The sequence below is a fragment of the Echinococcus granulosus genome (genome assembly GCF_000524195.1).
Source record: "Echinococcus granulosus chromosome Unknown EG_S00117, whole genome shotgun sequence".
NCBI lineage: Eukaryota > Metazoa > Platyhelminthes > Cestoda > Cyclophyllidea > Taeniidae > Echinococcus > Echinococcus granulosus.
This window is the reverse complement of record NW_020170497.1, coordinates 188,815-212,936: the sequence shown is the minus strand read 5'-3', so window position 1 is coordinate 212,936 and position 24,122 is coordinate 188,815. Positions and strand designations below refer to the sequence as shown.

Here is a 24,122-nt window from a genome sequence, read left to right as displayed (position 1 = left end):
AATTGTAAACCGGGTTTCTTGAATCTGGCAATGGCTCTTCCACCTTTAATTAGAAAAATTAGTTTTACGCAGACGTGCTGCTGTTCTTCTGTTCTTATTGCTTGTGCGAACTTCAGCATTTGCGCAGCCTTCAGCAAAACGTCATGAAGATAGTTATTTGGGCACGTATAAGTCCTTATTTGCACTAAGAAAAGGAATGGCTGCACAAGTTTTTTCAACCCCTTTTCTACCCTTCGGGTAAAGACATCAAATCAAAACTAACGATGTTGTTGGCAATCCCTTCTTTCCTCAGTCTTTACTTATGCCTTGAGAGGCAAAATTGACTTTTTGAAACTGTCAGTGAATTCACTGGCTCTAAAACCCTTTTCAGTGTGTGTGAGGATTGTCAAATATCCCTTCATAATTCCATCCGTCCTTATGGTCACAGGCATTTACTTCACGCAGGTGTTCCTGTAATCACTGTCTTGTATTATAGAAGTAAATTGCTCTTCAACTTGCGGATGACTTGTGTACTGCTTTGAAGCCACCACCAGTGCGGGGGAGTTTGCTCCTGCTATCCGTCTATCGGGTGTGAATAATGGGCAAATGCTAAAACCTCTCTTCATTCCCCTAAATATTTGACCAAGAGATTAATTGCATTTGCTTCAGTTGTGCGTGATGGGTGAGAGATACCATTGCTGCTCATGGGTAGGGGAGTTGCTGAAACGGAATGCAGTGGTACGTTAAAGACATTTTGTTTACTTCTTACAGTTGCGTATTACACAATGCATGTTAATCAAGTTAGACCTCTCAACAATTGCCTATTCACAAGAGTCCACTATGTCTCCGGACTTATACTTCAACACGCTACAAGTTGTGCCATTATCAAAGCAGCTTATTTATCTATTGACGCTGCTTATCGAGACATCCTGCCTACCGAATATTTTGACATTCTTCCCAATCTCTCTATCCCATAATTTTGGATGATGCTGATAATGGTGGTAGTGGTCGCAGAAGTAACTGTGAAGACAATGGTGATGATGTTGACGGTAGTGGTGTTGTTACCCTACTCATAACTCCAAAGTGTAGTTCCTCTTTTAGACACTTCATTATTTAATATATTATTCACTTAACGCTCTGAGTGCTATCTATCTTCGCCAGTTCCTCAGTCCTTGATTTTGCCTGAAGAACAGTGGGAGGAAATGCTTTGTGTAGTGACTTACAAAGATCACAAATAGTTCTTGTCAGCCTGAGATTGAGTGAATAAGTGGGGTGAAGGAGTGAGTGAAGGGACTGGGATTGAACAGAAAATGAATAAATGATTTGTGGATGAATACTCGAATAAAGGAAATGTACCTATTAAAGCAAAAATTTGGTATCACTTTGGTGAGAATGAACACATTCGTAGAATAAGGGAGTGAATGGGCGAATTAATTTATTTTAATTGGAAAGCATGCAGAAAGAATACACATACATATATATATGTATATACATATATAATGTATAAAAGATCTAGCAGACGTGCTAACCATTATTCCGAAATTCACTCTGAACAAGTTTGCTTGAGTCGCGTCGATATTAGATGGAAATTACTTACAGTTTGCCTTCGGTCTTCTGGTATGTGCCTCAAAATTAATGCGTCGAAGGGGTTTACAGCTAAAAATAAAGGGAAGTGGACTTAAATGTCACAGGTTAGAAAGAGGTGCAATCGTGGTGGTGCTACATGTGGTACTGCATCACTTTCTCAGTGACTAGCCGGAGGCATCCTAAACTTGCCCACTTTATACACCATAAATTAGGATAGCATTCAATAAAATAGGTATTCAGTGCGATTCACGAGGAGTCACTGAACAACTTCTAATCTCACCTTTTATATCGATAAAGCAATTGAGGTAGAGAGTTGCCGTGACATCAGCTTACGATCTGCATCAATGTTGGTTTCATAGTCAAGTTGTTTTGGCCTGACGCTTTCAAGTGAAGGAGTGGGATTCTCGCATTGGTAGTGCATTCCCTAAGGAAAGTGTATCAGGCCTGATTAAGCACGTACCTCGGGAAGATAGACATTAGTAATAGTGAATGTTTGTGACAGATTAGAGACCTTCTGGAGTGAAGAATCACCCAGCAATTACAGCAACACTTGTGCTGCCTCGACCAGTTCCGACTGGATACGATTATTGTTGTGTGGGCAAATTCCTTAGCGATGGTAGCAATGGCCTCAAGGCCAGGGGACAGGGGAAGTAGGCGCTATTAGTTGACCAGACTGACATTTTATACAGCTCCAACTAGCATTTCTGCCAACTGAAACTAACACTTTTACATAAAATTAGCACAGTTTTGAGGATTTTTGTGGAAATTCAAACAGTTCCACGTACTCGTACTATTTCGTTTCTCTTCTAACCTATAGCAGCTGGTGTACCTAAAGCAGTGAAGAGGAAATTTCGTCGCAATTATTGTCAGGATTCATAAATGGGAGAAGCGAGCTTCTGATAGGCACGAAGCTTACTTTGAGTGAGACCCATTTTTATAAAGGCCCTTATTTGCGCACATATCGCCCAAACAATTGCGGAAATGGTGTTTGCGTCTTCGGAGGCAATTGTCTTTTCAAGAATATTAATTTTGCTAGACAAAATGTCATTCATTTGGTTTTCTAATTAATGTTGTGTACTCCAAGTGGGCTAGAAATGGGACGAAGCAGTTATGGTGGCTATATTTAATGCCCTACAGCTTGACGGCTGAATAGACGGAGTGGTGGATAGAATGATGCAGAAGGGATGAACAGGTGTACTTGCATATAGTATACGGGTTTGTAAATAAAAGAATCTGGTAGTAAAGAATAAAATAAAGGAAGGAAGGATGGAATAGTGGATGAGCAAGTAAATGGGTACATCGATGAACATAATAGCATGTAGATTTCAGGAATCACTTGCCCTAATAACATGGAAACACTTGTCGGTGTATGAGCTGGAATTAGGCAGACCGCGAATGCACATCTGAATGCCTTCCTCAGACAGAGGCAACATAACACAAAACGAAGGATAATCAGCAATATCGAGGGTTATCAGGTTCTCCTGCGACAGCATATTCACATCAACCTCTGTGAAAAGTCACTTTACCATAAAACTCAAATTTCCCCTGAGCAGTAGGGGAGTCGCACACGAAGCAGACAATCTGAAACTACTGTACGAAATTTGGAGCTTGAAGGGAGCACTGGTCCCATGTGGTTTCTAGACGGACATGTAGCTGTAGACATGATGCCAGCTCGTCCAATTTACTCCGCATTAATGATATTCAGACAATTAATTTTGTTGTATTTGTTAGCAGACGAATAAAGTAAGGAAAAATCGCAAGTTCACACTCCCTTATTAGTGAGAATAGGCATCCTGTAAAGTGGAAGAGACGTTAGAGTGAAGGCATGACATTTGATTTTATGCTTTGAAGGGAATGCTGGAGTTGGGCAACGAGCGACACATCATAGGTGTGTCTATCTTAGACGCACCCAGTCATAATGGAAGCCAACAGCGTCAACTGGTGTGTCTGTGTGTATGTGTTGGTGTGTCTGGGAATCCTTGTATATACAGCAGTATTTGATGATAATCGAAGTCGCAAAACCGATGGGCATCTACTTGCACGAAGTAATTTTAAGCACAGTGCAGTAGGGTTATGTCTCTTCCTGGACAGCTCTTTTACGAATAATCTGTGGTAAAATTGACGATTCTCGTAGCATGGCTCAGCTGTGCGGCTAAGATCTTCTCTGTCGACGTTGTACTGAAGGCAGTGCACAAATGCAAGGATGAATTTTAATGATGTCCCTGCGCCCACACCGTGCATTTCCTTCTCTCCATAACGCAATAACTCTTCCGCAATTTTCTGCGTTGAACCGTTGGGAAATCGTACTTTAGGACGCCAGCGCAATGTGGTGTTTTTAACATCATTGTGACTACCAATTGCGCCGTTAACCACAATATGTTCGGGTGATCGTATAACCGATGTCTCGACAGCGAATTGTGGAATTATGACACTGCAAATTTGTTGGGTAAGAAAAGGTACTTCTCACCTAATAGACATCTTCAGTACTAAGCCCACCTCGTAAGGACCACCCACTTTAAATTTGGTCGCAGGTAAGCATATATCGCCATCCACCTCCTCCACTTCAAACGTCCTCTCATCTGCAGGAACGTTCATTCTTGCGTAGAGGAAACCAATGCTCTATACAAAGAAGGAGAATCAACTTTGGTAGTTGACTGTGCTTGCCTCATGCAAATCGGAACTAAGCAATAAATTGAAATACAGCTTTGGAGATAGGCATATGCTCTGACTGCTCCACAGAAAGAAGTGAACGTTACTAGTTTCGAATAGCGTTTCATACGGCGAAGGCATAGGCCGCACCTCTGGAATCATCCAAATGGGTTGACTTTCGTCAGCACTACTTTGTTTATAGTGTTCATATGCGAGAGCGAAACCCCCAGTATCGAGGACTTCAAAGGAACGACTAGCCTTTAAAGTGAGCCCAGTACCCCTATTTGTAACAGCAGTTATTGTATATGGATCCGCCTATAGTGCTGTTATTACCGATGTGCATCACTTACGGCTAAAATGAAGACAGTAGTGTATGTAGTACCGGCAATCGTCTCTTCAAGATACTGGTCGGGGTCTCACCGACTCCTGATATGCCACGTCAATTCCTTGACTCCACCTCCAATGATATTTGCCTTGAATGCGATTCTGCTTATCCTATTGAAGATGTCAAACCATCCTCTGCAACCAGAGAGAATTTTGGATCCCACTTACTCGAATATGGCAATTCCACCAATAATTGGTTGCACTGGTCCAACCATTAAGGAAAGATAATGGATACGTGAAGGTTGTCAAGGTGAACGTACCAGATGATGGGTCCATTTGGGCGGTGGATGGGACCACATTGATGAAAGCTTTAGCACGCATTGGCGTGGCTTTTTGCTCCCATGCATAAAGTTCTAGTACGGCTACCACAGTGTGCACACCTTCTCGAGTGAAAGATCCGTAGAAATTTACTGTTTCTCTCATATACAGGTGCAGTTGTATCTACAAATCAGTGCTTGTTTGTGTATCGGGTGGGTCAGTCCGCATGCAACTGTACAGCCTTCACAAATGTGGCATGGCGCGAGTGGGCTTTTCTCTGCACTCATGCTAATGCTACTTTAAACCCTACGTTTTAGTTAGCAATGAGTTTTGGCAAGAGATTTAACTCGTCGTTATGATACTCAAGTAGTTAACCATCTACCTGCCTAAAGGACTGACTTCTGACCTAAAGGACTTTAAAGGGAGGGTAGTTTAAGTACTTGGTACCGTTTTAGTGGAAGAGTGGTATGCTAGAGGTTGCTGTCTTGAATACTTCAACGGAGAAAGGGAGAATAGAATACGAAAGAATTGGCGAGTCCTGCTTATGAGTAAACATTCTGACCCAAAATTGTGCTCACTGCATAGCATCATTGGGTCTTATGCAGCACTTACAAGGCAAATGTTTTCATTGCAGCCTGTCCTTAAAGGTGAAGAAAAATTGTTTAACAACGTCTCTGAGACGCTGTGTCATCTCTGCTTTCCTGGTCTTTGTGCCAATACAAAAAAGTGTGGTCTTTTTTGTCCCATATGTTACCCTAGTTCACCAGGCTAATTTGGTGATAGTGGACTCGGAAGGCTGGTAGTAAGAAGCACCGTAGACGAGCATGTCCAAATATATTGTATGGGGTTCTACGCGGGTCATTAAGCCGGGGCTCCCTTTATGACCTCTAGAGCACCAGGCCATGGCGCCGTCAAACGATCATTTGTCTGGATCTTCTCAGAAGCTACTTTGAAAATAGTTAGTAGTAAATCGGGCACAACTGTATATTTTAACTCCTTACCAAATTTAGCAGAATCTTCAATCTGCGTGGATCTCGATCACCACCACACCACGAGTGTGTTTTTCCCTGCTAATGCAAATTCAAACCGTAAGTTTCAGTTCTCAATGAGAAATGGTACGAGATTTAACTCGCTTTTATGATACTCAGTAGCTAACTATCTACCTAACTAAAGGGCCGATTTCCAACTTATAAGCCACTAAGGAGAGAGTAATTTGAGGATTTGGTAATTTTTAGTGAAAAAGTGGTATGCCAGAGGTTGCTATTTGAATGCTTTAACAAAGAAAGAAGGGATAGACTACGAAAGAATTGGCAAATCCCACTTATGACTAGACATTGGCAACTAAAATTGTGCTCTATGTATGGCTTATTAAATCTTATGTCGCGCTTACAAAGCAAATAAATTCATTGCAGCCCGTCCGCAAAGGTGAAGAAAAATTAATTTAACAACATTTCTGAGATGCTGTGCCATCTTTGAGTTCGTGATCTTTGTGCCAATATAAGAATATGTGTGGCCTTTTTTCTGTCTCACGGGTTATTTTAATTCATTCAGCTAATTTGGTGATAGTGGGCGCGGAATGCTGGTCGCAAGAAGAGCCATGGACGAGAATGTTTAAATATACTGTGTGGATTCCCACCTGGGTCTTTGTGCCAAGGCTCCCTTTATGACCTCTAGAACATCAGGCCGTAGGGCCACTAAACAAACAATTGCCCGGATCTTCTCAAAAGCTATTTTTAAATTAATTGGCAGTAAATTGGGCATAATTGCATGTGTTTTAACTCCTTATCGCATTTAACAGACTCTTCACTCTGCGCGGTTCTCGGTCACCACATCTTTGTGGCGCCTCATTCACTTCGTGTTATTTATGTAGTATTTATCGTTTGCGGGAAGGGATAAGCACAAAATTTCAGATGCATTTTAATAAAAAGCGCTGCAATATTAGACGCAGATGTAATTGCAAAAGCAAGCAAAATTATTTCTTTTCATGCAATTGTTACGAAAATCAGATGGTTGGAAATGGTGGACTTATTTTAAAAGAAAACAAACAACCAGAACAGCATTAGTACATTGAAGGGGATGATATAAAAACGCGAACCTGTTCACCCTACAAAATAATTTTTTAATCCTGTCAGAATTATCGATAACAATCTGACGCATGGTTTTGTTAAAAAGGCGCCTTTGGCCCTCCTCTACTCTAACAACACCGAATGGACTGGCCTGCAGACAATGTCGAAGACACATTATCCCTTCTCTATAATTAGTATGTATGTATTCTGCACAATCATTATACCTTCCTTTGTCTTCCAGGGAGTCTTCTGTCGTGGGAGGTGCAATAATTACGGCATTCAATGTGAAGTGACAATGACCATATTGACGATGCCAGGAGCTCACCTGTCATAAGCTGTTGAATCCGTGTCAGATGGGGTGGGACATCTTTCAAGGCCTCCTTGAACATTTCCTAGACTAAATCCACAACTCAAGATAGCTTAAGGCGAGAGCGCACATTTATATACTAAGGTATTTGAGGAATATATTGGCCTATAACAAGCTGATATCAAAAACGTCAGGAATAGGTAACCCAAAGTGCCAAGGAGGAACTCGTATTCTCCTAAGTGATTCGCTTTATCGGCCAATGAATTAGCTGTTGCTATTGCAGATGGATTATCCTCATTTGCAGGATAGATTGACAGGCAGCATGGACCTTGCTCTCCCTACACCACCTAAAATCACGAATGCTTATGCCACTTCATCTCATTTTACAGATCAGATTACAATTGTGAAATAATTCAATAACTTACTACATGGTGTGAAATTCGCAATTAAGAGTACCATCATTCACAATGTACGATTTGGTGCAGAAGACCCATCAATAGGGCACAAGGATTGAATTTCTATTTCAATCAGAGGGAAGGAGGCCACGTGATGTCGACAAAGTTGTCTCCCAGGTGGAGACTAACTTTGACTCCCCACCAAATCTACTTCTCAATTTAATTCTCCTTTTTCATTACTGTTTCACCCCTTTTTGTAGCATCAAATTTGATTTATCATAACTTCGTGTAAGACTCGTTGCAATGCACGAATTAGGCATGGTTGATTTTACTGACAATGTTTTTAGTGTTTTAATGCTTTAACTTAATCCATACCAGATATTATTGCAGCCGGTGTTATAACGATCTGCAGCGACCTTCAGCATCGGCAGTGTATACAGCATCGAGTGCTGCGCTCACTTCGATATTGTCATGATCGTGAACACAGACATGGAGATGACCAAGTTTGCAAATGCCACACACTGTGCTCGCCTTTGTTCCAGAATTGTTAAAGGTGTCGCAGAGGGGAACATTGGTTGTGGTAAGTCCACATTTTTCAAGTATTTCGAGGATCTCTCACCCAACATCCAAGTCTTGCATGGACCTGCTGAACTGTGCAATGACGTGGAAGCATTCCATTTGATTTTGACACTAGTGAAATTCGCTTTGCATTGAATTGAAGGAAGTGAATCATGCAAGTGCGGAGAGATGAAGTACTCCTTTCATGCAGCCTCGTTGTTGCAACATGTCTGAAAGCAGGCAACGTGACTTCGGTTTGCTTGCCTTTTTTGCCAAACTCATCACTGACTTCTTTCTACAGATTGCTTCTGTGCGATTGTTTGCACGCTCCCTCCACAGTTGCCAATATTGCTTACTCCACGCGATGCAAATGAAGTAAATGTCGTCAAATGATTCCGACTATGTTTTACACATTCGTGGCGGGTTCGTAAAAGGAAGACTCCTTGCATTGAAGTTCTTTGACGACCCGCTTTTGTCACAGGTTTCTCCTTTCACAAAACACAACTGTATATGGCTTCAGTGGAAAATTATGCAATGATGACTTAAAGGTGTTTTGATACCTTTTTTCCAGCTTGATCTCATCCGTGCGTGATGTTGTGCCAATTTCTGAAGGCCTTTTGTGCACATCACCTAAACGTACCTTCTTCTTCTTCTTCTTCTTCAAACTCCTAGTCTATCTTCGATGTTCTCCTGAGATGTGTGCTGAAAGGATCCGAATGCGCGACAGCAGGAGTGAAAGCGCCATATTAGTGTTGTGTTCCTAGGGCTAATCATTTAAAATCGCCGCAATATTCTCTTGCTGCCGTATTTTGTGTCCAACGCATAAGATGTGTTGGAGAAAATAATGATGTCTTCGCGTGTGGAACGTCCACGTGGCACAGTTCATGTGCTATTTCTGTGAAAGTAATGTAGAAGGTAATAACCGACTACTTTAAATATAATGACCGCCTTTGCTACATTTGCGGAGGTCCCATTCCTCCAAGCCATCACTTCCCATTCAAAATTTTCCATTTTTGTCATTTTTAAGTTATTTATTACAACTGTTGCTGATCATCCCTCGTCAGTGTGCAATTTTCTTAAACTTACTCACCTTTATGTATGCTCGAATAAGCTGCAGTTCTCCCATATGTGTCTCACATTACCATTTCGTAATATCACATTCCCTGTTGTGGTTAATTCTTGCCTGTGCAATTACCATCTCCTGCTGTGAGATGCAAGTCTGTGTTTGATCAAACTGTTGCAACTTTGCTTACGATCATGATACGAATTACTGAGGGGGAGATGGTGCTTTTGTTCTTTTGGCATCAGGCGACTGAGTACACGCAAATCCAATGACCAGACGACATAGACTTCGTTCAACCTCACTTAGATTGGAATTGGATTGTAGACCCGTAGAATCGTGTACTCAAGCCTCAGTTCCACTGTCATTATGATTTACAATGCTCTGTGGTGTTCTTGTTTGAACCGATGGAACTACTCCTTCCCCTCCCACGTTTTCATCCTACCCTCATTCACGTTGCCATTCGACCTCTCTCCACCCAATGAAATTCATGCTACTTCTCATCCTGATGCAATGTGCGCCTCTTCTACCCATTACTGATGTTAGTGATAGGGAAGGCGGATGGCGGTCAGCTGATGAGATTACGACTTGTAGTTTAATGCAGGAGGTCATTGATTCTCCGAATACCGACTACTCAATGCACAGAGTGATTGCTGTGCTGATGACAGCGACTACGTGAACGAAGCTAACCACTGAGGCGTCTGCGTAGTTGGAGTGCTATTGAGAAGCCTTTCTCAGGTTGACACGAAGGAAGTCTTAACAACAGTTTTCCTTTTCATCAATTTGTTTCATTAGATTCCACAAAGTCGTTATTTAGACTACAACGGAAGATGTTGTGGGTGCAGATTATTGAGGCGGCAGTTTCTTAGACTTTGGCGAGATGCTAAAAATTTAAACAGGAAATGGATTTTACTGCTGCAAATTTTCTCCTTCTGCATAGCTAAATTAGCCAGCAATATTCACTCTTGATTCCATGCATAGTGCCCAGTTTGAACCAATGTTCAAACTGTCAGCAAAGTTTATTTGTTGATTACAACATGAAAGAGCTATTTGTGGGTGACATATATGGCGCTCTAGTCCCCCCTTGAGTTTATAAGAAGTCACAATGGAAGGACAGGATATATGTTACTAGGATGAGGAAGGACTGAGATGCTACTGACATGGTGTGAAGGTGGTGCCGCCGCCAAGAGTTGTAAATTTACGATTAAATGCAACTGACCGGAAAACATGCTGCATTCACTCTCAGATTTCTCACTTCTTTTAAACATCACTCTGCATTTGATAAAGACGACGCTGCAGTGTACCGTGCTGTCGAGTCGTTGACAGTACAAAATGAAGAAGCTGGGTGTCAGGGTGTGAGGTTGTGTGTTGTCTATTAGAAAGTGACTAGTGCAAAAGAGGCCCATCCTGTGTGGATAGGAATCAAGCATAATTGTTCCCCATTCAGCAAGTGAACACCCGCAGCTGCGGTCCACTACACATACATACACACGCTGACAAGTCGGTGTGCTCTGGCTACGAAGCAGAAGACTGAGGTAGTGGATGGTTTAGGAATATTCGTTAGCATGCTGCTTTTCTCTGAAGACTATGGAGAGCTAGTGCACAAAGTCGCTTGCAAGGAAGGTTTCTTATCATTGATCAGACAGTCAATCAGATGTATGGCCACAGCCTCTGTAAGGCTGCTTCGCACATCTTTCTGCGTTTAACAAATTTGTCTAACGAATTCCGATTGACCTTCCAGAAGCGCTTTTGTCGGACAGCAACTCCCATTTAATGGTGCATAAACCGACTTTGTTCTGCAATCCAGTTACAAATGCGACGAAGCTGCATCTTAGCTGATATCAGGTAGGCGTGTCACCAACGTTCAAATTAGACCCTCCAAGGCACTAAAGATTAACCAATCAATTCTCTCCGACCATGAGTCATGGAGGTTTTCTTGGACTACGTCTTACATCGTGGCAAATGCAGAAGAAGACTAGCTAAAGCAAGAGTTAAAGATAACTGTCAAACTAGAGGGCTAGATAGTCCTGCGACATTTCCTCTCGTCATTGTTATCCAACTACGCTGACCTCTCAGCCACTGCGCGTTTAAGTCACCATCTCGTTGAATAAAGGCTTCTGTTGATGCACAAATGCGTTTAAACAGTTGCTGCACAGTCTCACGCAGACTCGCACAGCTCTTATTATGCAAGCAGACGAGACTCGGATGCTACGACACGGTCACTCTTGAAAACAGAATTCCTTGCAACAATTTAAATCGTTTGCCTTTCAAATGAGGAGTAAACAACCGGCAGATAATACTTGTTGCACTATCATAGGAAGACTGCGGACAATTGCAGAATTGTCCACTTTAATTACAACCGAGCTCTGTATTCAGACACAACTCTTGGAGAGCAAGGCGAACGGTAGCGGCTCACTGGAAATAACAGACCCATTCGAAGCATTCGGTAAAACGAGGCATTGCTGTAAAAGGAGGATCGTGGAAGAAGTGGGAATAAAAAGAAGGCAGACCGTTTGGAGGATCGTCGAAGTGGATCACAAACTAGTTAAGGCTTGATCGTGGTTAGACCCACGCGTTCACCTGGCAGCATAGAAACGCACTCGAGAATGCTCAGTTTTCAGACGGTTGTGTGGTTTGATTCACCATGGGGAAGGATGGATGGATTTGATATTATCATTTCTTTTGATCCCAGTTCCTCCGGCAGAGATGGCGACCTTATTTTCCCTTTGAATTTTATACTGGTTATACGCAACCCTCTAATTGGCAGCCCTCAACAGGTAGAAGGTTGGTGGTATAATAATCTCGAAGGTGCTTTATAACACACCCTCGAGTCATACACGCTGTGCGTTAAGGAACGACATCTTTGCTGCGCATATTGAACCCCCTTCTTCTGCCTTTATCGGCATTGCGAACTGCTCCACTCTCATTAAGGTCTTAAGAACAAAAGTGCAGAATTATTTCGAAGAGCGTTGTGATTCATCAAGTACCTATTATCAGCTTTGTGTGGGGAAATTCTGTGAGTAAATAAGAACAAGTTTATTTCTCTTTATCCCAGAATAAAGCAGCATTAAGCAAATATTCGAAGATTAAGCAATCCACCGGGCACAGCAAGATAACGAATGCTTCTAAGAGGGACAGACGCATTTCCGGTTGAATAAAACAAGCTCGTCTCAGACTGATGATGTTTCTCCTCTGAGGTTGGCTACTGGAACCATCTGATCTTGGGAAGACTGCAGACATACTTTTGGTAAATAAATAAACATCAAATAAAATACAACAGTTCATGGGGTTCAAATAGATGCAAGTGAGGGAATCTATGCGAGTCTGACTTATTTACTCGTGTAAATAAATCGCAGCAGCTGGATAAATTATACTGGTATTACCTACTAAGTAGCAATTTCTATTTGCATAAAGGAATATTGTAGCGGGATAGTCCAAGAAAATCAAAGCTAGTTTTTCGAAAAATTGATGCTTTGTTGTCCAGTGAGAGTAAAAAATAACTCAATTAATAAAAGTAGTCCCTAAATAGAATACCAAAATAATGGGAAATGATCAACTTAACATGAACATTTTTACCACTAACGAGAGCAATAACAATAATAACTACTTGTAATACTTGCACTGCTTGTTCAAATCCCGGTTTCCGTAATGGATCACTGGGGCTATGACATTGCACTTCCCAGCAGCCCCACGCCTTACCCTACGTCGGCAATTCATATTATGCCTGGGTGTCATGTCGACTTTCATTGTCGGAACAAATTTCGTAAAGCTAAATTAGAGTCTTCGAAAACGAGCCGCATCCCAATAGACACCTACTTTGATTTCTCCTACTAGTGCTAAATGTGAATGTGACGGAATGTGAACGTATTCCGCGAATGAGGAAAATTAGCGATAACCCCTGTATAAAGGGTCGCGCACATGCTCACCTCCCTCAATAGGGTTCCTCAACGAGAAGAAACCCAGATTTAGTAGAAATACCAGAAGCGATAAGTGATTTTGCAGACAAGGGGTATTTCTTCAGCCTCATCCAAATTGGATGAGTGGCTGCGCTGGTATGTGAGTGTATTCCTGACAGCACAAATTTCGTTGTGATGGCTGACGAGGGATGTTGTCCAAGGGAACCACAAGAGGCAGTGCTCAAGTGGAAAGAGAGGAATATGGTAATGATCTGCTAAAGCCTTGCTATTGCCCTTCTGCGAAATGGCCTGGCCTCTAGGCAGAAATATGGATTTAATTTAAACATTGTTTGCTTTCGAGGCTCTAAATAAAAATGGGGGGAAACGAGAGGGCCAGTGCGCTGAAAACGCTGTTATTCTACTACCATTTTTCATCAATTATGATGCAAATTTTGTTGGCTCATATTCAGGCACCAACAACTTATTTTTAACATTTGGATACAAATCTTGTTTTCCAGTAGGTTTCTGCATCTCATTGGGCCCAACTTTCATGCCTAATGCAAAACCACTTAGGTCGGAGAGCTTCGGTTTGTTACGACATTAAAAGGATTTGGTGCGAGGCATGATGCGAGAAACGAAAACTGTGATTTGTTCATAAGTTGACATGGCAAGATTTAATAATATTTCCCATCTGTCGCTTATCGCTTTGCATTGATAAATAACTACACCCCTTTTATGCTGTATTGCATGTAGTTTTGGACTGCTTGAACTTAAAACAAATTTGGACATCGGTGTTTTATAATGCTATGCTGATATACCTCGACCTTGAGCATCGACAATATGTACTGCACGGCGTGCCCCGCTCTCTTTGACATAGCGCTTTTTGTGATCACAAAGTGATGGCGATGAACAGGTTCTAGAACATCTAGAGTTGCTGTGGAGGGAAACATTGGTTGTGAAAAGTCCATATGCCTCAATTATTTCAAGGAGCTCTCACCCACAATTTAAGTTTTGCCTGAAACCATTCAGCTGTGGAATAACGTGAAAGGATTTCAATTAATCGTGAGTTTACCAAAGTTTATTTCTTGCGTTAACCACAGAAAGCATTTTATTCGAGTCCAGAGAGGTGGAGTGCACTTCTTCAAAGTCAAGTTATGGTCACAGCATTCAAGCGACAGGCTGAAATAGAGGTAACGTATCGTCCGTTTGCTCTGTTGTTCTGTTTACTTTATTACGATTTGCATTTTGTTCGTCAGACTACTCCTGCGCGATTATTTGAGCGCTCCATCAACTGTGTCAGACATTGCTTTATTGAGGTGTTGCTTAGGAAGCAAATGCTATTAAATAATTCAGGCTAGTTTTTACTCCTATGCTAAGCTTTATCATAACATTTTACAACATTTAAGGGTGCAGACGGATTGACTTGTGTTATTTGTTTCCACTAATCTTAGTAATTCTCTAACACAATATACAAAAATAACTTTGTTTTCTGTTCCAGTAGTCATATACTCGAAGAAGATGTGAAGGTTTACGATGAATTCTACGAGTGGGGCATGAACTTGCCCATCTTTCAGCTTGAACTCATCGGTGCGTCATTTTCTGCTAGCTGTCGAAGTGCCTTCCTTCACCCGCATCCTCTGCGCAACAATGTCTCTCTTCGCACTCACAGTCTATCTGCAATGTTCTCCTGAGATCTGTGCCTAAAGAATACGCAAGCGTACGTAGGGGTGAAAGCGCCATATCAATGGTGAATCTGCTGGTCAAGTAAATAGAAACTGATGTCCCTTTGCCTGGTTCGCGCATCTTTTGCCTACACTTCTTGCTGATGTGTTCCAATGGACTGCATGTCAGCCTTGTTAACGATACAAATGACGGACGTTCAAAGTATCCATGTGCCACAATTTCATGTGCAATTTCCATGTCAATATTCTTTACTGCTTCTCCTTTGACTCAATCTGAACGGCTTTTGGTGGGTGTTTGGGAGGACTTATTTGTCTAGGGCACTGCTGCTCACTCAGCACTTGCCACTTTGACGTCAGTTTGAGGTCATTGGATCAAAGTGTGACAAATGGTACTTGTGTATGTGCAGTTTCAGTCTTCTCCAGAGACAATAAACCAGCTTTTGGATTTGCAATGTGGAAAACAGAAATTGACTTGCCATTAATAAAGTCCCTGTGTACTGGCAATGCTGATACCGCTTACACGTCCGTACAAACGAGTTATTGCCCAAAGCAATGCAAATGACCAAATCACTCTCGCTTTCAGAGGAACAGTCCCCTCTGTTGATCGTGTATGTGCGGCACCTATTGCTTGGTCATGTATGACGTAAAGATCTAACCAAATTGGGCATTTCATTTCTGTTTTATGCATATTGCCTTTAAAGAGACTAATCCTGTTTCTTTCAAGCATATAACATCATTAGCAGTCTTGAAGACGTGGACTTGTCAACACCTTTTGTGGGTTTGCATCAACATGGCTTCCCAATAAGTGATTTTCTTTTTGTATGATTGCTTTTATTCTGGAGTACATTTATTCCCCAGAATGGAAACGCCTTTTCAATCGGCATTATTATGTGGCTGTATGGAAGTGGAGGTTATTGTTTGGCAAAAGGGGCATGTGATGAATGTTACGATTTTGCCAAGCAAGACATCACTTAATGGCAGGTTTTCGCCACTACAATAAGCAAATGCTTTTGTTTCTACGTCGCATTGTAAACACTTCGCCTCATTTCCCTGCATTTCTCCCTTTTACACTCCCGGTAAATTGAGGCGCGCATGGTAACCTCGGGCTGTTTTGACTACGTTCGCACTTTTGTCGTTTGTGTTCTGCCACCTCTGTGATGCATGTGCGCCTTAGAATGGAGAGCAAAACTGACCTCCCAGTAATCAGAATGCCTTGACACACTTCGAATGGAATGCATGGAGTTTGTGTGTTGGCCTTTCTAGATTTTGTAACTGCGCCATGCTGATGATTGCCTTGCAGGACCACCTGAATCAGCTGCACGAACTGCATGAAGACTGGCTTTTGGGCATCAAAAGGGATTGTGTCGGGGCTCCCGTTATGGTATATTGCCATGCCCATGAGATGAAATATGTCAAGTTAACCCAAATGCGACATGATTTATCACACGATTCATTCCGAAGTTAGCCCTCTTCCAAACATCGCTATAATCTGCGACGATGTTGACGAAAAAATGTTCACTGAGGCAGCACCACGTTACTCCTGAATGTGTGCTAAATCATGCGAATGAGAAGGTGGCTTTACTGGCATTATTTGGAAGAGCTGAGACTGACGGCATGGATATAGCTCCATACCACTGTTGTGGAGGGCTATCCACGGAGAAAGTAATAAATATGCTGCAGTAGTCTACAATTGATGGCGTTTGCGGATAAGAAGAGGACGCGATGACACCAGTGTGAGGATAGACAATGTTGGCAGCAGTCAGCATTCATCACCTCCTTTCCTGATAGGTATTTGACTGCAATGAGCCATTGGAGATTCTGACAGACGTCTATTTCCAGCGTTGAGATCAGGTCCTCTCTGGTGTCCGTATTTGAACCGGTAGGACTATTTCTTCCCCTCTGACGTTTTTATCCTACCCTTATTCACATTTCCACTCGCCCTCTGCTCTTCTAATTCGCTTTTGTGATAATTGTAATCCTAACGTGATTTACGTCGATTTGGTTCATTACTGAGTTTGAAGGAGAAATGGGTTTTGCATAATGTAGGGTTACGACTTCTAGCTCAGTTAAGGCGGTTTTTCTCTACCAAGTATTGAACGTATATACTGATTTCTTATCTGTCGACAGGGTCCATGTGAACGTGAGTGACCGAGTGCCTGCGTATTTCAAATGCAATTTAAAGATCTTGTCTTGGTTAACAAAGAGGAGTGCGTGTGAACGATTTAACGACAAGGTTTTAGCTTCGTCAGCATACAGACGACGTTTAAGCCAGACTGAAAGCAGATGCCCTCCGTGGCAGAAGGGTGTGTAGAGATGGGTACCAGGTGCGTCCTACTACAAACGGTAGTCGTCTGTATTGGGGACCAGTCTAGACAGCAAAATCAGTGGTGCTGGAATGCAACGGTCTTCAGTGGTGAACCCGTTTTTCTATAGACGAAGGCGTAAACTCGAGGACATCCACGCACAAAGTCGGATGTGGTATGACGACAGGAGTATTGTTAAACGTTCCAAGCCATTGTACACTTAGCATTGGGTTGGGACTGGAGATGAGCTGCCTTCAGAATTTACCCACCTTATTACCATACCATAAGCGCCATGCTTGGAAAAAATGTTTAAATTTACCTTTTTTTGCATGAAAACATAGGAGTGACACTTTTCACTGTATCTACGGCACTTCGAGTTAGACATCAACAAGGAAGGAACGAAAAGTACAGAGCAGTTGTTGGGATATCACAGAAAGACTTCAGATAATTGCAAAAATGTCCACTTCAATAGCATCCAATCGCAGTATTCAGCCACGACTCTCGAAAAACAATGCGAAAGGAAGCGATTTAAGTGAAAGAGCATACCCATCCAAAGTAGTCGGGAAAACGAGACAGTGTGATAAGAAATGGGTTGCCAAAGGAGCAAGAGCAGGAACGAATACAGAGAGTCTGGAAGGCGTTCCAGGTGCAACCCCTAAGCCAATTTTGGCTTGAATGCGTTTGGAGCCACGCGTTCACCTGACAGCATAGCAACGCGCTCAAGGAGGCTCATTTTTCGGGCAATCGCATGGTCCGATTCAGCATCAAGGAGATTCGATGGATTTGACACTATCGCTTCGTGCAGCGCAGGTCCCTCCAGCAGGGGTCGCGACGCCGTTCCACCCTCCGCTAACTTCTGCTGTTGCTGTTGTTGATATTGCGCTGGTGTCGTCAGAGCTTCCAGAATACGCAGGCTCTCATCCATTTAGCCAATGTAATGGGAACACACTGCCTGATTGTTGGCGGTCTGCAAATAATGCACATTCTTGACGATAGAGACTTTACTTTCTTTCTGTATTGCATGGTGATTATTCATAACCCTCTATTTAACAGCCCTTAACCAAAAGGAGCCAAACGGAAAAAGTATTATGAAGACGCTCGGCTACGCACTCCTGAATCATGTAATCTGCGTAAATATCAGCAGTGTGAGCTCCCCGTTAGCATTTGGATCCTTCGAAATAAATATGCAACACATTTTAAAGGGCGGTGTAAATCATCGAGTACAAGACGTCTACTCCTCGTGGGAATCAAGTAACTTTGAGAGTAGAATATGATAAGCGATATTGGATGGACTCAAAAATCAAATACAGTCAAGTAAATGGTTAGAAATTAAGAAAACCAGACAAAAGTTTGAGCGAAAGCCACACACATTTCCGGTTCCTTAAAATATGTCTGTCCTAAAGTAATGATATTATCTTCCAAGATGCTGATATCATCAGCAACCTCTTGGTAGACTGCAGACATGCTTTTCAGTAATCAGCTTAACTGTGTCCCAAATGCAGCATTCCAAAGAGATTCAAATCGGGGAGCTACTTGTTTTCATAAAAAGTTAACGACAACTCGACTGACCATTCTACCTTGTAATTGGTAAGTAGTAATTCTGATTACATGGAAGATTATTGTTGCGAGATAATTACAGGATGCTGGAGCTGATTTAGCAAGAAAATTTTACGACACTAATCCAAGACATTTGCAAAAAGGTGAATAATTTTCGGCCAATGAAATCACAACAAAACTCAGGTAGATAAAAGTAGTCGGTCAATGAAAAGCAAAATAACCTCAACACATTTAACGAGATGGTATTAAAAATAAACATGCACTCACTGCAACATTTGATGGATCCAACTCCAATACCTCACAAAATAGTCTTTTAGCCTCGTCGAAATGACCGCTGGTGATATGAAGCATAGCACTAAAGTCGAAAAAAAAAATTCAAGCACTACAAACCTAAATTTATTAAAAAATATATTTCAATCAATGTGGAGTAACACTGACCACTTTTACGACAGAAATGCGTACCTATACATGAGCTATTGAATGCTTGTAATAGTCAGATCGGGCAATGCATCTTTCAAGGCCTCCTTGAACATTTCTTCAGTTGAATCCACACCTCCAATATACGTTATAACGCGAGTACACATTAACATACCAAGGTATTAGGGAAATACCGTAATATTATCATACCCCCAGGTATATGCGTCCCAAAGTCCTGTAGAGGAACCTGTGGTCTCCCAAGGGTTTCAGCTTATCGATCATTTGATCAACAGTTTCGATCGCAGAGGGATAATCCTGATTGACAAGGTAGATTGACGTCCCCATATCACCAATGAGCCTAAAAGCCACAGTTAACTATGACAGCTCATCAAATATTACATGTTCAGATTACACTTGTAAGGACACTCACTGATTTTGTAGGCTTTGTTTGGATAGCTCTCACTCTCATCCTCGGTGTAGCCATTTTCCAGGTTGCTGATCATCTAGAAATTGACAACAGTGGGTGGACATAGACTTACTCGAGCCACGACAGCAGCAAGGAAATAGAGGCGATGAAGAGCCTCCCCTGACCGATTCCAATGGTGCGGCAACTCCGCATGAAGTAGTCGCAACGAGAAGGGGATCATTGAACCCTAGACGCAGATAAAACGTAGAATATTAAATACTGATCACGAATTATTATGCAAGTAAGTGTGTTATTAAAATGCACCTTTACGACGGGGATATAGGTTGGGTGCATGTTCAAAGTAGATGTCAGGATTGTCCAGCCTATCAAAAGCGGCCAATTCGCGTTCCAGCAGATCGAACTGCTGTATCTGTTTCAAAAGCACGAACCACACTAGCCAGAGCTGTGACGAGAATGGGGTCAGCCTAGTCCCGGTATCAGAGGCGAAACCGCAAACAGTTAGGAGGCGGCCTGTTAAATCTAATGCAGCATGGTACCATCGACCCTTCTAGGAAGTAAATGAAAAGTATTCTAGTGAAAGCATTATGCTAAAATTTGGTAAAACAAAGCATTATCAGTGACAAAATAAACCAAAATTGATATTTTTTAGTGAAACGGGAACTAAATTCGCCCAATACGAGGAGGGAGCAAGTTAAACATGGACAGTCATCATTAACAATGACGAATCTAAATACCTCCACTGCTTTGATATTATTGCTGATACTGCAAACTAGAATGCTCAGGTCCTCCTTTTTAAGGCGATCTTTCAATTCAATGAAACGTTTAACTCTCCTGCATTGGAAAAAAAGGTAAAAGTGCCTCGGTATTCGCATTCTAAAGCGATGCCATAGAATTGTTTTGGACAAACTTAAAGTGAGTACCAGTGGGGGTGTCATTGTAGCTTAGCCCAGGATTTGTCACTCTGGAGTAAATATGACGGCAAAACTGCGCGTGTATGTAAAGAGGGTATATTCACTTCCACCGGCACCCTTACTCAATATGGAGATAAAATTTTCCCTCTCATGAAGGCGAATTCAATGTCAAAAATGATGGGAGCAATTTGACAAATGCAGAACGCTACAGACATCTAGGGATAAAGGAGCATAAAAAATTCCTATTAACAACAGAAGGGATAATGGGAAAGTTCAGCGCGAGTGCTATATCTATCTCTGGTGCTTCGATTCATGACAATTCCAATTGTAGTGTGTCTATCCAAGCATTGGATAGACAAGCTTATGCACAACTGCTTGAACGCTGCATCATAAATTGTTCTCAGATTTCACGAAGACGACACCAGCGCATTTCGGGTGATAGCGATAGTGCGTAAAAGATGTTTGGTTCAAGGTTCTTTATAATTAATACAATCCAGGATACAAATGGAAGAATAAGTAGGGTATGATGAGTTGGAAAAGACCACCAGTGTACTAACAAGAATCACAAAAAATGAAATCCATTAAAATTTTCTAAGCCATTATGGCTAATAACTATTAATGATGTAGTCTACTCAGAAAGTGCATCAAGATTCAGTGCCCTTTGCCACAAAAAAGAACAGATTCAGTCATAAAGACTTTTCAACAAGGGCCATCGAAGCATCTACCTATATGGGTGATGCTAGTCCACTCATAACTCCGGATCCAATAGCCTTCAACAGAGATCTTGATGAAAGGTGTAATTGAATTTGAAAAATAATTTTAAGTTTTATCTTCCCTCAAGAGCCACAAGCTTAAGCACAAGATGTTTTAGAAGTAAGGGAAGGGAACGCTGACACTATAAAAGAGAAGTCAACACGACAGCAAAGCCTAAAAAACTCTTGCGTGCTTTAATTCCGTAATGAAGGAGAACAGCAAGAAACTTCTATTTAGAAACCCTAAAGGGCATCAAAGTTTTTATTTCATCAAGCCCGGTTGGCGGAATAGCATTAACTCACTAGAAATGCCTGGATTTCGTATTCCCTTCGACAAAAGAAAAGAGGTTGAGGAATTGGAACTCTTCAAAACTCTCAAAATATTTGTGTTTTATTAGATTGATAAAGTGATATTTGCAACTATACTAGAAAGCTCCCAAGCTCAATACTCATTACAATAAATAGATTTAAGGATGTGAAAATTGGGAAAATGAATACCATACAATAAGTTGAACGAGACTATCGCAGTCCTGCGAGACCAAAGCAGCAGTAATAAAGGGACGAATGGTATCGGCACGCACATCCGATTGATAGCAGTTGACAAGTTGTCGGTGAATCGGATCGGCCGATATCGAATGGTGAGGGCGGAGCAGGAAGACGTGGAGCGGTGGAGGCTAAACCACCGCTGACACCCTCTAGCAAGCACCGACACGTCGTTTCTGAGGGAAGTCAGGCATCGGTTTCGCGGAGTTCATGCAGTTCTACCTCTGACGGCTCTATTACTGACTGAAAGGCAGAAAGAGAGAGAGATATGGCCTTTCCTTCAATAAACTTGGATTAGAACAAGGGCTAGATAGGATTCCGCAGTTATGAGAGCCTGATCACCTCTAAAATGCGCTTTGCTACCTAAACAAATGTCTCAAGATCCAAATTAGGCAACTTCATTGGTTTGCTGTCGCGCCATTCACTTTCCTGGGTTTCCAAAAATTCTTTAAAACCTAGCGTGTGGGGGTTCAGACAAGATAGCCAGTATGGCTGCTATTGTGACACCCAACAGCAGAATATCTTAGTTTCTAGTGAAAAGTTCCGACTCAAGGATAAGTTATGCTATTTAATAAATGGGTTTTTCTAATAGGTTAAACCTTTGAAATGATAGCTTAAGCATTGCTTAGACTCATGTATGCATCAATGCTACTTTTCTCTCAACATTTTCCTCCCATAAATATCAACAGAAGAGAATCAGAAGCAAAAAACTGAAGGAAAAGAACGATTATACTATACGTCTCATCAGAACGGTAGGACTAGATGTTAATGAATAAGTACCGAAGGTTCAATTAAACGGAGAAAAATCACGAAAATGGGGTCCATATTTTGCCTAAAAAAGAAAAGACTTTGGCAAAATATGCGAAAAGAAAGCATGGGAAGCTAATAAGTGTACGAGTTAAAATAGGAACGTAGCAAATTCTCCCCAGTAAGCATAGTAGCTACACGAATGTATGGAAAATCGAAAGAAAGGATTATAACAAACATTTGCTACTGAGCTCCCCAGTACACACTCCAGTAAACTGGAAAACTATACTAGTATGTGATAAAAAGCAAGACAAAAGTGTTAGATGCAAATATCAGCTACAAAGGAGCTGTTCAATTAATAAAAATACGTTAGTAAGAGCACAAGACCATAAGAGAAAACATTTGAGATTGCTTAACACACTATGGCTTAAACGACTGAGACGCAAGAACTCACAGAAACTTACAAGATCTGAAAAAATGCACCACGCCATCGCTTTTTGGAACGTCTAGAAATCCAGTTGGATGGTTCCCTACTTCCAAACAGTGCGGTATCGCACGATATGTGCATAAAGAGATATGTATTATAACCCTGCACAACCAAGCAAATATTATTTTTTTTTCACTTTGTCTAACTGTTTAGTCAAGCGCTAAATAATTCAGATGAGCCTTGCCTTCTGACATCCTCCTCATTCGAAACCTGAAATGGCACAATGCACACACCCAGATTTGGATCATCATCCTACCCGTGATGGCCTTGCAACCCATAATTAGGTCACCTACCCGACCCGTCAACTAATGATGCTTGCCACGACCCAAAAGACCCCATAAAGCCGCTTTCCCCCAATTAACCCCTCCCGCGTCTCCTAAGCTGATTCCCAGACCTACAATCTAGCCCCATTAGGAAGCACTCTTGACCCCGCCAAGTTATTCGACAATTCACCCAATCGTTTGCCGGATTTTACAGGGATACACAGTTCCCACCCCCCGCACGTTTATTAGCGGGCACCAACGGACGGGTGGCAAACCCAACTTACAATGAAAAATAACAAAAAGATCGAGCCTTAAGAAGAATCGGATATCAGGATGAAAGATGACTCATAAAAGTGCAAATTGATGCACAACCACGGCAAGTCCAACCAAAGCGCATGTACACAACGCCACCACCAGCCGAAACCGCCTTGCAGTTTTTGCTTGCAGCAGCTCTAAGCAGGCATCCACTTGCTCTGCCAGCCCGGCAAGGTCCCCGTCGACCTCATTGTCCAGCACAGTGGTAGAAGGTGCAACTCTATCTGCTAGAGGCATCTGTGTAGCGATTCAGGAGAGAGCGGTGCCGCCAGAGAGATCGGGATTGCGTTTTAAGAGACGAGAGAGTTGAGCCTCGGGGGAGCTGAAAAAGATGACGACTAACCGTCAATTCGACTTCATATTTATGAGTTGAATACGGCACGACACAAGGGACAGTTGAAGCGGTGTGCTTCTCTTTAGCAAAGTGAGAGAGGAGAGGGCTTTGAATACAGGCTTTTCCATGACTGAAAGCCAATCATTGACTAATTGATGGCTAAACATGCGAAGAAGTCTATCCATTGCGCCCAGTTGGCCTATTTGAACACGGATTTACGAGAGATTAAAGGGGTGCTGGGGACG

The 24,122-nt window shown here is 42.0% G+C and overlaps 4 protein-coding genes across 4 annotated transcripts in view; 1 reads left to right on the top strand and 3 right to left on the bottom strand. All coding sequences in view use genetic code 11, as the record gives it.

Annotated features, from left to right (window-relative positions):
• Positions 1-521, top strand: part of EGR_08738 (hypothetical protein) — a gene marked incomplete at both ends in the record, with an annotated part of 9,577 nt that extends 9,056 nt beyond the window's left edge. The window contains 2 exons of the mRNA XM_024497987.1: positions 73-165; positions 341-521. Of these exons, the coding sequence (XP_024347620.1) occupies positions 73-165; positions 341-521 (274 nt within the window). The remainder of the gene's footprint in view (positions 1-72; positions 166-340) is intronic.
• A 2,370-nt stretch (positions 522-2,891) lies between these two features.
• Positions 2,892-4,920, bottom strand: EGR_08737 (hypothetical protein; the record flags this gene model as incomplete). Its single annotated transcript, XM_024497986.1, has 4 exons — positions 2,892-3,047; positions 4,063-4,185; positions 4,366-4,454; positions 4,860-4,920. The coding sequence occupies 4 exons, from the start codon at positions 4,918-4,920 to the stop codon at positions 2,892-2,894; spliced, it is 429 nt and encodes a 142-aa protein (XP_024347619.1).
• Positions 4,921-19,302: 14,382 nt separating this feature from the next.
• Positions 19,303-23,780, bottom strand: EGR_08736 (Tetratricopeptide repeat protein; the record flags this gene model as incomplete). The annotated part of the gene is made up of 7 exons (XM_024497985.1): positions 19,303-19,456; positions 19,498-19,601; positions 19,690-19,751; positions 19,829-20,072; positions 20,260-20,356; positions 21,770-21,907; positions 23,632-23,780. The coding sequence occupies 7 exons, from the start codon at positions 23,778-23,780 to the stop codon at positions 19,303-19,305; spliced, it is 948 nt and encodes a 315-aa protein (XP_024347618.1).
• A 12-nt stretch (positions 23,781-23,792) lies between these two features.
• Positions 23,793-24,122, bottom strand: part of EGR_08735 (Dephospho-CoA kinase domain-containing protein) — a gene marked incomplete at both ends in the record, with an annotated part of 2,354 nt that continues 2,024 nt past the window's right edge. The window contains one exon of the mRNA XM_024497984.1: positions 23,793-23,865. Coding sequence (XP_024347617.1) covers positions 23,793-23,865 — 73 coding nt within the window. The remainder of the gene's footprint in view (positions 23,866-24,122) is intronic.